We start from the raw sequence: 12,532 nt of genomic DNA, 5'->3' as shown, positions 1-12,532 counted from the left end.
ATCCGCTTCTCCTGGTAAGGCTGAGCTAGGCAGACGCAACACACACACCGGTCCCTGTCCTTGTAGATTTGCCACCTTTTCTCCGGCCTTAGTTTCTGTGTCGGCACGAAAATAAAAACCCAAGCAACCGGGAATAATAATAATAATAATAATAATAATAATAATAATAATAATAATAATAATAATTTATTTATTTATACCCCGCCCATCTGGCTGAGTTTCCCCAGTCACTCTAGGCGGCTCCCAATCAAATGTTAAAAACAGTACAGCATTAAATATAAAAAACTTCCCTAAACAGTCCTTTCCTCTGCTTGGGAGGCACGCATCTGGCCGATTTTTCTCTGCCGCGCTACAGCTTTTAAAGAGGCTTTTCTCCCGCACCCCAAGGCCGGCGCGGAAAGGAAGAGCGCAAACGCCGCCGGCGCTTCAGGGCGTGACAAGGCCTCCGAAGCGCCTCCCGGAGCGGAACAAAGATGGCGGCCGGCGTTCGCGCGCCCATAATGCTCCGCGGGAGGCCCAGGCGGCCGGGCGGTTCTTCCGGACTCGGGGCGGCGGCGGCCTCAGCTGGGCATCGCTGAGAGAGAAGAAAGAGGGCGAGAGGACCGAAACTTATGTGAGAGAAAGAGGGAACGGAAGGGCTTGTCCGTCGGTTCCCTTCTGATAGAGGAGGAGGAGAGCCATGAGGCGCCGGGCGCCGCCGACCTCCTTCCCGCTCCCCGCCCTGCTCCTTCTCCTGTTGGTCTTCGGGGCTCCCGAGTTGGGGGCGCTGAGGCACCCGGCCGCCCCTTCCCCTCGGCCCGCCCCACAGCACCGGGGCAGGCACCGGCCGCCGCGATACGGTGAGTTATTTGAGAGAGAGAGGCGGACTTCCATAGACCCTTCTTTCCCCCAGGCACTTTCAGGGTGCGGGGGGGGGACTTGGGGGGGCGCCGCCAGCCAGACCTGCTCCCCTCCCCCTTATCTCTCTTCAGGTTAATAGAAAATTTAAAATGAAGACTATGGGGTATGCTGTGTTTGGCGGGGTTTGTGCTGGGAGAGTCTCAGGCTGCGCTTCGTGGCTGCTCCGAAAGCTGTGCGCTGGAAAAGGAAAGCCCAGCATCCGAGGTGTCTTTGGTGGGGCTTTGGGGTGGGCAGGTCGCATACTTCTGAACATGCCTACTCGGAAGTAAGCCCCAGTTCGTTCAGTGGAGACTTGCTCCCAGGTTTGGCGTGCCTAAGGTTTGCAGCCCGAGTCTTTTTTTCTCCCCACTCCCCCCCCCCACCCCTTTGCTGAATTCATATAGTGGGTGTAGTGACTGGGTTTTGGAAACTCTGCAAACTGAGAAGCTGCTCAGTTCTTTCGGTTTGGTGGGGAGGGGAAAAACCCCAGCCAGTCTTAAAGCTGATTGCACTAGAGTAGGGTTTCCCAAACGTGGGTCTCCAGCTGTTTTGGGGACTCCCATCATCCCTAGCTAGCAGGACCCAGCGGTCAGGGGATGATGGGAATTGCAGTTCCGAAACAGCTGGGGACCCAAGTTTGGGAAACCCTGCTCTAAGAGAGCAGGGCTGGGCAAACAAGTTGCTGCCTGGATGCCAGTTGGACTGCCAGTTTCCATCAACCCCCCCCAGAGCCAGCGTGACCAACGGCTAGGGGCAGTGGGAGTGGTAGTCCAACCATGTCTCTCTAGGGCACATGTTCTTCTTCCCTGTTCTAGGAGCATGGAAGGAAAGATACACAGTGCTGATGTTGCATGAATCTTAATTAACTGTAGTGTTAAGCCTGTGAGGAAGTTCCTGGTTTGCCTCAGTGCTTTGTGGGAGGAAAAGGTTATTGTACAGAGGAAGGGGCTGCTCAGAAAGTGTTGTTGTATTTGACTACTATTACTAAGTCAAGAACTGTGGCTGCATATAGTATTGCTAAGCTCTCATTGTTATATCTGTATTGGATTTGGTCATACAGGTTCTGAACCAGGTCCTGGAATAGGTGGTGGGCAGAATAAAGGCCCTTAAGCTTGAAACTGAATCCTTACAAGACCGAGCTCTTGTTGGAGGGGTGGCTGTGTATGGGAACTGAGCAGATTGCCTGTTCTGGATGGGGTTACACGCCCCCTGAAGGTTCAGCCACATGTGTCACTGGAGGTCCAAGTGGCCACAGTGGTGCTACGTGCTCTCTACTGGCTTTGGCTGATATTCCAGCTATGATAGTTCTTCATCCAGGATAACCTCACTATTGGTAACTTTAATAAAGTGCTCTAATTGGGGCTTTTATAGAGGTTGTTCTGGTAGTTGTAACTGGCACGGCGTGTAGTTACTGACTAGATCAGCCAGCTGTGAGGATGTTACCCCTATTGCTTAAAGCAGGGACATCTAACTCCCAATAGACTGCAATCTACTCACAGTATAAAAAAACTGGCAGTGATCTACCCATTGTCGTTGGTTGGAACACAGTTGTGGAGCTTTTTTTAGGAAGCCAAAGTTGTGGAGCTTTTTTTGGGAAAGCCAGAGTTGTGGAGCTTTCTTTTTTTTTGGGGGGGGGGGTTGTGAAGGAGATCACTGAGGGGCCAAAGATCTACCAGGAATACCCCGTGATCTACCTGTTGGACACGCCTGGCTTAAAGCATTACACTGGCTTCCAATTTGCTCCAGGGTCAGTTGAAACTGATGTTACTGTCATATAAAGCCCTGAACAACCTGGGACTGGGTTACCTAAGAGCATGCCTTTTCCTGTATAGGCCTGCCCGTTCTATGAGATCACTAGAGCAGGCCTTCCTGGTTGTCCTGCAGCCTGCATAACTTATCAGATGACAACCAGAGGAAGGGCTTCCTCTGCAGTGGTGTACAACCTTTGGGATCATTTCCCACTAGGTTTCAGGCAAGGTCCAGCCCTGCATGTAAAATTGGCATGTCTTGTTTTTATGGAAAACAGTGTAAACCATCCTAGAATTTTCAGTGAATAAATAATCACACTTTCATACACTGTAGAATTTCTTGTTGATAAATGACAATTGATGTTTTAAATAATGTACAATTCAGAATCATCACTTGCATTTGTATCCCACATAGCAGATGGTGAGTGAATTGTGTGTAGAAATTGGGGCCTGTGATGAGTTGATTATTTATAACCTATGAGAAATTCAGGGATGTTGTAATAATCCTCTTCCCAAATGAATGAATGGATGAGTAATAGAGGCTACAACTGGTACTGTTCATGAAAGGTTGCTATGTATCTTTGTCTCTAACAGGAGTGCTCTTATTTGAACTTCCAGCATTCTCCTTCTCCAGGATGTTATCTTTCGTAAGGAGGAGAAGGAATTGTTAGGAGCAGGGGAAGGAGAATTTCCTTTGACTGGCAACTGGGTCCAGTGTGTGGCGACTTCCTAGCTCTAGGGTGATGATGTGGTAGCTGAGGGGTGGGGAGAGGGGGCAGCAGAGAGGGGGATAGTAAGGATTTGGGGTGGGGAGTGAGGGCAGCAGAAGTGTGTGGGGGGGAGATGAACACAAAACAAAATGGATCAGTGAGGCTGAGGAAATAAGCAGACCAAGCTGCTTTGAAAGATGGAAAAGAGAAATAGGAATCTACCCCCTAATAGCTATTTCTGAACCCCTGGTGATTGTCAGGGAGGCTAGAGGCTGCCAAGCCAAGGGGATCCCCAGCTAGGCAGGAGATTCAGGGAGCTCTGGAAGGAAAACTAGGGGCAGATTTCTGTATGGTTGCCAAGCAGGCAAGGTGCTAAAGATACTCTGCCCCAGGTATGCATATGGCATGCAAATGCTCACTTCTGTCTCTAGCTTCCATCTCCGCTCCCCGCTTGGCTCCTGTTTCCTTTCTTGTCATTCTCCTCTTTATTCTGTTGCTGCTTCCTTTCCTGCGCTTTCCTTTCTTCCGTGTTCCTATTATATTGTAACTATAACTATTATATTAAATATAGCACGGGATTTTTACATTTGTTGCATTTACAGAGAAGTTTGGAGATGCTACTGTATCAAAGCTGCATGCTGTTTGAAAGTGATGCAAAGCAGGATAAATCTGAACAATGTTGCAGAAAGAAGCCTATGCATATTCCAAGTTGTTCTTCCTTCCTTGCTTCTCCCCCACCTCTCACTGTCCTTTCCATTTCAGCTTTCCCTTCTTCACCACTCCTGCCTCTTGTTGCTGCTTCCTCCTCCCCCCCCTGCACTCATAATCAAGAGCCAGGATGCTCATTTGGCTATAACAGTCAAAATGTGGCTCATACTGCATTTGCTCCCTGCTCTTTCGCTCCAGCACAAGTAGAACAGCTTTTTGGGTTGTTTTTCTTTTACTCCTCCCCTTTTCTTAAATATTTTTTGTACTTATCTGTATACCTTGGGAGTTCACTCTACTCTCTTGTTACCTTGCTTGTGTGTGTGTGTGTGTGTGTGTGTGTGCGTGCGCGTGTGGTGTCATTTGGGCTGTATAACAATGACACTCTTTTCTTCCCCTGAAGATTTGAAGTACTACTCTTTTCCTGTGGTAAGAGGCAAGTGGTGGCCATGTGATAAACAGCTGTCCCTCATCACCTAAGAGCTTCAATTTTGTATCTGCATGTGGGGAGTGGGGTGACACTGGATTGCAGCCTACAAAAAAAAAATGCTCATTCCGTTTTCGGGGCAGGGAAAGGAAGTTGCAGTCGATTTTTCTCTTTATTGTCAGTACTGTCTTTACACTTGTAGTTCCTAATTTCGCATGCAGCAATACACTGAAGCAATGTTGAAGTGCCACTAGCTCTGTGGAAGAGCATCTAACTTTGCATGCAGAAGTTCTCAGTTTGATACCCGTGGCGCTGTTTAGAACAGGCTTCCTCAAACTCAGCCCTCCAGATATTTTGAAACTACCATTCCCGTCATCCCTGACCACTGCTCCTGCTAGCTAGGGATCATGGGAGTTGTAGGCCAAAAACATCTGGAGGGCCAAGTTTGAGGACGCCTAGTCTAGTTTAGAAGAACATTGTCTCACAAGGCAGGGAAAGACTGACAAAGACTTGGGAGAGCTGCTGACAAACAATGCTGGGTTAAGTGGAAAAAATACCTGATTTGGCGTAAAGCAGCCACATATATTCATGGAACGATATCTTTTTAGTGCTCTTGAGTGTATTCTCATTTTGTGGGAAGGAATGGACAGGCAGTTGTAGGAGCAAATCCTGGTAGCTGATTACTTTAAAAAAATTCTCTGGAATGGGGTGTGGAGTGTCTGGTTTCATTTCCTGGTTTTGCCATAACTTCCAGTATAACAACTTGCGTTATGTGTACATCATGCTTCTTGGGCATGTGGTTTCCACACAACTCTCTTGAGAATAAAATCATTGACTTCTAAAGCACCTATTTCTGGGCTTGCTTGGAATAAAAAGACCTGGGGAAAATATTCTTCACAAGAAAAACAGGCACTATTGCGTGAATGCAAGGGCATTCTCTAAATTATCTTTACCTTGGCCTTTGACAGTTAAAGTGTTTTGTTTTGTTGGACCTACCTCTCTTGCTTGATTTCTACTGCTCTGCTCCATTTGGAATGGTGTTGCTTGATTTATGGCTTCCCCTGTTTTTAGATTTGTGTATTGTTGTAATCAACTCTGAGACTTTAAGTTAGACGGTGGGTAATAAATCTTAAATAAATAAAATAATGAGTGTTCAGACTATTTAGAGCTGAGCTATGCAATCTGCAAAACTCAGGTGCTGCTGCTTGACGGGACCACTTTTGACTGGCCTCGGTCCAGTATACCTGAATGAGCGTCTCCACCCCCATCGTTCTGCCCGGACACTGAGGTCCAGCGCCGAGGGCCTTCTGGCGGTTCCCTCCCTGTGAGAAGCCAAGTTACAGGGAACCAGGCAGAGGGCCTTCTCGGTAGTGGCGCCCTCCCTGTGGAACGGCCTCCCACCAGATGTCAAAGAGAACAACAACTACCAGACTTTTAGAAGACATCTGAAGGCAGCCCTGTTTAGGGAAGCTTTTAATGTTTGATGTATCACAGTATTTTAATATTCTTTTGGAAGCCGCCCAGAGTGGCTGGGGAAACCCAGCCAGATGGGCAAGGTATAAATAATAAATTATTATTATTATTATGACTGGAGGTTGTAAATGGCTGGTTTGAATGCTCTCAGTGTTAGCATGTTGGCCATAGGCTTTAGCATGACCTTCTCCCTGGGAGTGAAGTTTTGGACATTATTTTGTATAATCTAAACATTTAAATATGTTAAATGATATGAAGAAATGCTAACACAGAGGTCAGTGTGTGTGTCAATAAAAGCATTCAATATGCTGCTGCTAAATGTATACCCCTCTCCTTTTGTCCAGTTGTTGAATTCTAAAAATAACTGCTTCCCTTGAAAATAATATTAAAATGTTATGCTTGCAGTAATAAATCAGCAGTTGTTATACCTGAAATGGACAGAAAATAAATGGAAACAAATTGATTTTAAATGTCACATTTTTAATTTATTTACGTAATGTGTTTGTTTGCCTTACGTATTAGTGGTTTAAACAAGCAAACATTTATAAAAGCCATTTGCAATTACTTTTGTAAATGCCAACTGTTATGGAAAGGTTAGAAATGGTTAGATTTTTCAGTTGAACTGATCTAAATACTGCTGCTCTTCGGAACAGATGTAAATAAGTCATTAATGTGTCTCAGTGTAGGTTATGATTAATGACAAGTAGTTTCTTGATCAGGTTTTCAGTCTTGGGCATATTATTGGTCTTGGGATATTATAGGCATGTGGAAGATGGATTTTGAAAGTGTGCACTACTTTAACTTGGGGTGGTTGCCTGGACTTAGATTCTTGACATAGATCAGCCTTTCTGGAGACTTCTAGATCCTAACTAGATACTATCTACCTTAGATACAAAGACGTGTGGTTGTGAGGGCTGATGATGGCTCTAAACTTGCCTTTTGTAGTACTTATGTACACTAATTGGAATAATGTGTAAATGGGATAACTCTGATGTTAATATTTGCCGCTTAAATACAGAGATTGATGGCCAGTTAAGCAGTGGCAGGCTTAGTAACACATTTGGCAAAGGATGATTAATGATGTGGATGGCCAAAGTGGAATCTTTGAACGTGTAATTTGCATAAATACCTTTGGGGTTTAACAGAAGTTGAACATTTCTGCTAATAGGCTGATTCTAAGTTTCTTGCATATTTTTAACCCTCACAATGAAAATATCTATCCACAATGAACACCAGCAAAGTGTCAAGCGTTAGGTTTTATTCTTGTTTATGATCAGTTTGTTAGTACGGTAGGTTATATTCTTGCTTTGTGAAAAATGGAGAAGAAAGTGGGTTAGATGGCATAGACTAGAGAGAGATGAATTAGTACATCTTTATTGATAAAAGCTATGCATTAGAATGTGTTTCCTCAGCTCTTTGTGGAACTATCTATCTGCATTTTTTCAATGGATGTATTTTGTTTTATTTCTATGCTACAGTATAGTAATCCACACTCACCAGGATTTTTCTTGCCTATAGAATCAATTTGAATCTTATTAGAAACCTCTGGTTATATTTATGAGTCACTGATTCAGACTAATGCTTTATCCAGGGGAACTTGATGACTGGAATGATGAAATGGTTCACTATTTAAGTAGTGGGAAAGGGGAATCCAAAAAATAACAAATTTTATGATTAGACATAATGGGCATAATTATGGAAACCATAGTTTCCTGCTATATGAACAAGCCATGGCAAATCTCAGGCTCAGGTTACATATTTCCACTTCCTCTTCCCCTCTCCTCTCTTATGGCTGCAAGGAGGTGCTTGTAAACTTCTACTTTGTTTTTCAACAAACCACAGTTCCCCACTGCATCTTAACTTGAGAAGCTGTGCATTGCTTAAGCTTTAGGTAGTGAACCAGGATCAGAAGCCAGAATTTGATCATTGTTGCTTCTCATGAAATAGAGTGAAAATCCCTCAAGATTAGCTCCTCAAATTCAAACATAATGGAGAGCTGTGGTTCATTTAAAATTGGAAGCTAAAGTTCTGAGCGCCTACTTCATGTGTGCAAAAGCAGTAGAGCGACAGTGGAGTGTGTGAGCTTGAGGCATGCCATGGCTGATTGATGTGGTGGGAATTCTTGTCTTTTTATTACATCTAACAAGGACATTTTTCTAGCTGTTCTCTTGTTAAGCCTTCTATTTCTTCCCCACAGAGAATCTGGAATCTGTTCTCTCAGACTATGATATTCTTTCGGTGTCAAACATCCAACAGCACTCAGTAAGAAAAAGAGACCTGCAACCAGAATCCCATATAGAGAAACTCATAAGTTTTTCAGCATTGCATAGGTGAGGTATCTTTAGTGAGAAGTTTGACTTAATATTATCTTACTGATTCCCTTTAAATTGTTGATTTCTGTGTTTTTTTCTCTTTTTACGCATGCTTTTTTCTAAGTTCTGCTTTAATTTCAGTAATTGGCTTTTGTTTGATTGCTGGGAGGCCTATAGATCAACAAATTTATTCAGATTATCATTAGAATTCTGTAGTGTACAGTTGCCCCAAGAAAGGTGTCCGTTCCCGTATTATTGAATGTTTACCAATTCTTATGCATTTGACTTTTTTGAGAAAGTAGAATAGCTATACACAGGAACAACTGTGGTAATTTGGGTTTCTGAACACCAAATCTTCAAAGAGGAAGAATGAACTAAGAGTGTGGAATCATTACAATCAGCAGCTACTGCTCTCTTTTATAAATCTACTCTCCACTTCAGCACATACAATGTATTTAAGCAAAATTGTTCAATTTGTATTATGTATGAATTTTAGAGCATTAAGCACTCCCCTTGAACAAACACAGTAGGTAGAATCGACACACACATTAAAAAAAACCTTCTTTTTTTAAAAAAAGTGTTTTTAAAACTACATTGAATTTTCCATAAGGCTCACCATCACTATCTACTGTCACATTGTATATTGTACTTAAAACACACTTAAAACATATTAATTGCAGTTGTATGGCTGAGTCCAAAGACTCAAGGTGTCTCTGAGCTAGGAAAGGGGACAAGTGTTCGGCCTCACAGCTGTGCTGAGCCTCAGGGACTCAAAGCACCTCTCAAGCTCAACTTGATACCAAATGTAATATCCCTAGTGTATTTGGATCCATTAAATGTATTTGAACACCAAATGTAATACCTCAATGTGTTCGGATACATTAAAATATATATAGCTGATATAAATCTCAAAATTAAGTGGAATCAAATTCTTTTACAGGCATTTTAAATTATACTTAACTTCAACTGCGGACCATTTCCCCAAAAACTTTCAAGCACTTATAGTGAATGGCCAAGGCAAGGAAACCAAATATCAAGTACAGTGGCAGGAATTTTTCACAGGACATGTTGTAGGTGAGTATAATAAGTTGTTTTCGGTGGGAGGGGGAAAGTATTACTGGATTTTTGTATTGTCATAAAGAAGTGTTTTGACATAAAGAAGTCATCTCGAACTGGCATTCTATATTATCATGAGAACTTCAGACATTGTTACTGGTTTAATCAGACCATTTACAAATGGTGTCACGTAGAAGTAAATGAGTTTATACCTATTTAAAATAATCCTTTGGGGGCTAGTTGGCAGATGATCTGTGTGAATCAGAACCTCAGAAGTTTAAATAATAATTCTTGAAAAATTGATCTGAAATGCTATTGTCTCTAGTATATATTTGTGCATGCACTGTTTTTCTTAAGGACAAAAAGATGTTGGAAGTCATTTGATTCATGGAATGAGTGTGGCTAGATGTGAAGTGATATGCTTGTGACTAGGAGGAAGTGGTTGTTAAATGTTACAGCTGATGCTCTGGGTTCGTACCCAAGTTTTCTTTCCTCCTCTCTCTTTTCCTCAGGTCAGAGCAACTCCAAAGTTACAGCACACATAGGTGAAGACGACTTCACAGTGAGGATCAACACTGATGAAGAAGAATATAATGTTGAGGTACACCTCTCTATTGGAATCTAGATGCAGACAATATGAACTTTCAGTCAGGTTGCTTCCCGTTGTTTAATATTTCTAGGGATGGAATTGCTGTTTGTTTTAACCCTGTGTCAAATGTTTCTGCCAAATGTCTGTGGACTGATAGAAACAGCCATATTGACTGGGATGCTCATGTGAAATATTACATATGCATGCAAAACTTACATTTGGTTTATGTACTGACTGTGCTGTTCGTTGAGGCTGGTGAACTGAGGCCTTTTGGTCAACTAATCTATTTAGTCTGCAGTCCTATATACACATATATATCTGGGGATAAGTCCCATTGAACTCAGGGGAGCTTCCTTCTAAGAAAACATGTATAGGATCACACTGTGAAAGACATACTTAGACATCTGTTTCTCTACCTGTAGCCCTTGTGGAGGTTTCTCAATAATACACAAGATGAAAGACTTTTGGTCTACAGATCAGAAGACATCAAGGATTTCTCACGATTGCAGTCCCCAAAAGTATGTGGCTATGTTAAAATGGAAGAGGAGGAGGAGCTTTTGGGTGGAGGGCTGAAGGAGAGTAAATTAAATAAAGGTGAGTGTTAAACTGCTTGCAATAATCTTTCGCAATCGAACTAGAATTTTTCACTGTACATTAATGTATGTAGTGAAGTGAGTCTTATGGACACCGAAGAGACAGAATGCATACTTCCTAGCACACTGAAAGAGACTTATATGTAATTTTTATTTAAGACAGGCATAAAAACGATTAGGGTCAAAGATTTATACGATCTGAAGAGAAACCAGAATATTCTGACTCTTTGATGTGGAGAGAGAGCTTTTTCCTTACACTTAAGCAAAGCAATTATTTCCGTATAAAAAAATTAATAAATAATGAGAATAATAATAAATGGACTTGCTGCCTTTGGCCTTCTTTATGATACAGTAAGAGAGAGATTTAAAAATTAGTACTTCTTTAAAAATATACTGGTGTGTATTAAAAACTGAGAGCTCTTTTCCAGGCTATTGTGTTATGTGATTGCTTTTTAAAAATACATCACAGTCCTTTAGTTTGTAAAAAAAATAAAAAATAATGTTGAACAATGTACCGGATTCAGCAAATAAAATCATTTCCTGAAAGCATAAGTTAAGGAGATCTTTCTCCTATTAAAATTTATTTAGTAATGTTATATGGTACATTGAAATTATCAAGGAAGTTGTTTTAATACAGTCATTTAGTTTCGCTAAAAAATAAAAATAAACATTCAGAGGTATGTATAAGTGAAATTTATCCTCTTACATTTGGATATTTTCAACGTGTTAAAAAAATGTAAATAATCTCAAAGGCATAGTATGTCTCCTGAAAATCCTAACAGGGCCCTAGGTTCCACAGAAGTGCTTTGCTATGTTGCCCTATATTTGATTTACGTGTTTCCTTGTTTTCTACAACACTGAACCTAAATAATTACTTTGTATACGGCGCAGGTTTTAAAGATAATCTGTTAATGTAATACAGTGGTACCTCGGGTTACATACGCTTCAGGTTACAGACTCCGCTAACCCAGAAATAGTGCTTCAGGTTAAGAACTTTGCTTCAGGATGAGAACAGAAATCACTTGGTGGTGGCGCGGCGGCAGCAGCAGGAGGCCCCATTAGCTAAAGTGGTGCTTCAGGTTAAGAACAGTTTCAGGTTAAGTACGGACCTCCAGAATGAATTAAGTACTTAACCCGAGGCACCACTGTACTCAATTCAACATAAACAGGTCTTAAATGGTGACAGCAACTTGGTATCTCTTTAATTGTCACAATAGCAGATGCCCCTCGAAGAAAAAGAGCCACCCCAGACCCCTTGAAGAACACCTGCAGGATATTGGTGGTGGCAGATTATCGCTTCTTTAAGAACATGGGCCGTGGGGAGGAAAGCACTACAATTAACTATTTGGTAAGTGTTATTGTCTGCTCTTGATTCCTTGATGAAATATTTTTTTAAAAACTCTGTTGTAGTTAGAAAGCTAATAGAATGTCACTGTTAGACATAAGAAGAGTATGTTTAAGTATTATTTTATGGATATGGGTGTGTTTGTGTAAAGCCTGATTTGGGGTAGAGTGCAATAATTTCATTTCACTTTTAATTTGTACACCGCCTTTCTATATTACTATGCACAAGGCGGTTTGCAGCAACAAAATATGCAACACACACCATATAATAATCTGATCCAATACAAAAAGTCACAATGAAGCATAACTTTAAAATGGAACAACTTAGTGGTACCTCGGCTTACAGACACTTCAGGTTACATACGCTTCAGGTTACAGACTCCGCTAACCCAGAAATAGTACCTCGGGTTAAGAACTTTGCTTCAGGATGAGAACAGAAATCACTTGGTGGTAGCACAGCAGCAGAGGGAGGCCCCATTAGCTAAAGTGGTACCTCAGGTTAAGAACAGTTTCAGGTTAAGAACAGACCTCCAGAACAAATTAAGTTAATAACCTGAGGCACCACTGTATATGGAATAAAAGTAATAATCAATAATCTATTATATTAGAATAGTACATAATAAAATTAAACTCTCAAAACATCAGCAAATAATAATTAAATTGAAAATCGCTCTTAATAATTGCAATAAATCACTA

At 41.7% G+C, this 12,532-nt stretch overlaps 1 protein-coding gene across 2 annotated transcripts in view; it reads left to right on the top strand.

The window, feature by feature from the left end:
- Positions 1–249: 249 nt before the first annotated feature.
- ADAM17 (ADAM metallopeptidase domain 17) overlaps positions 250–12,532 on the top strand; it is a 26,986-nt gene continuing 14,703 nt past the window's right edge. Inside the window, exons 1-6 of one of the 2 annotated variants that reach the window (XM_083495574.1) lie at positions 250–839; positions 8,140–8,272; positions 9,195–9,328; positions 9,823–9,911; positions 10,322–10,493; positions 11,713–11,840. In XM_083495574.1, the coding sequence (XP_083351700.1) occupies positions 680–839; positions 8,140–8,272; positions 9,195–9,328; positions 9,823–9,911; positions 10,322–10,493; positions 11,713–11,840 (816 nt within the window). In that variant the 5' untranslated portion in view covers positions 250–679. Of the gene's footprint in view, positions 840–8,139; positions 8,273–9,194; positions 9,329–9,822; positions 9,912–10,321; positions 10,494–11,709; positions 11,841–12,532 lie in introns of both variants that reach the window. The other variant, XM_083495573.1, reaches the window with a different exon arrangement.

This window comes from Podarcis liolepis (genome assembly GCF_965112155.1).
Source record: "Podarcis liolepis genome assembly, chromosome: 3".
In the NCBI taxonomy this organism is placed as follows: Eukaryota; Metazoa; Chordata; class Lepidosauria; order Squamata; family Lacertidae; genus Podarcis; species Podarcis liolepis.
The sequence above is the reverse complement of the archived record's forward strand: the minus strand, read 5'-3'. Positions and strand labels throughout refer to the sequence as shown.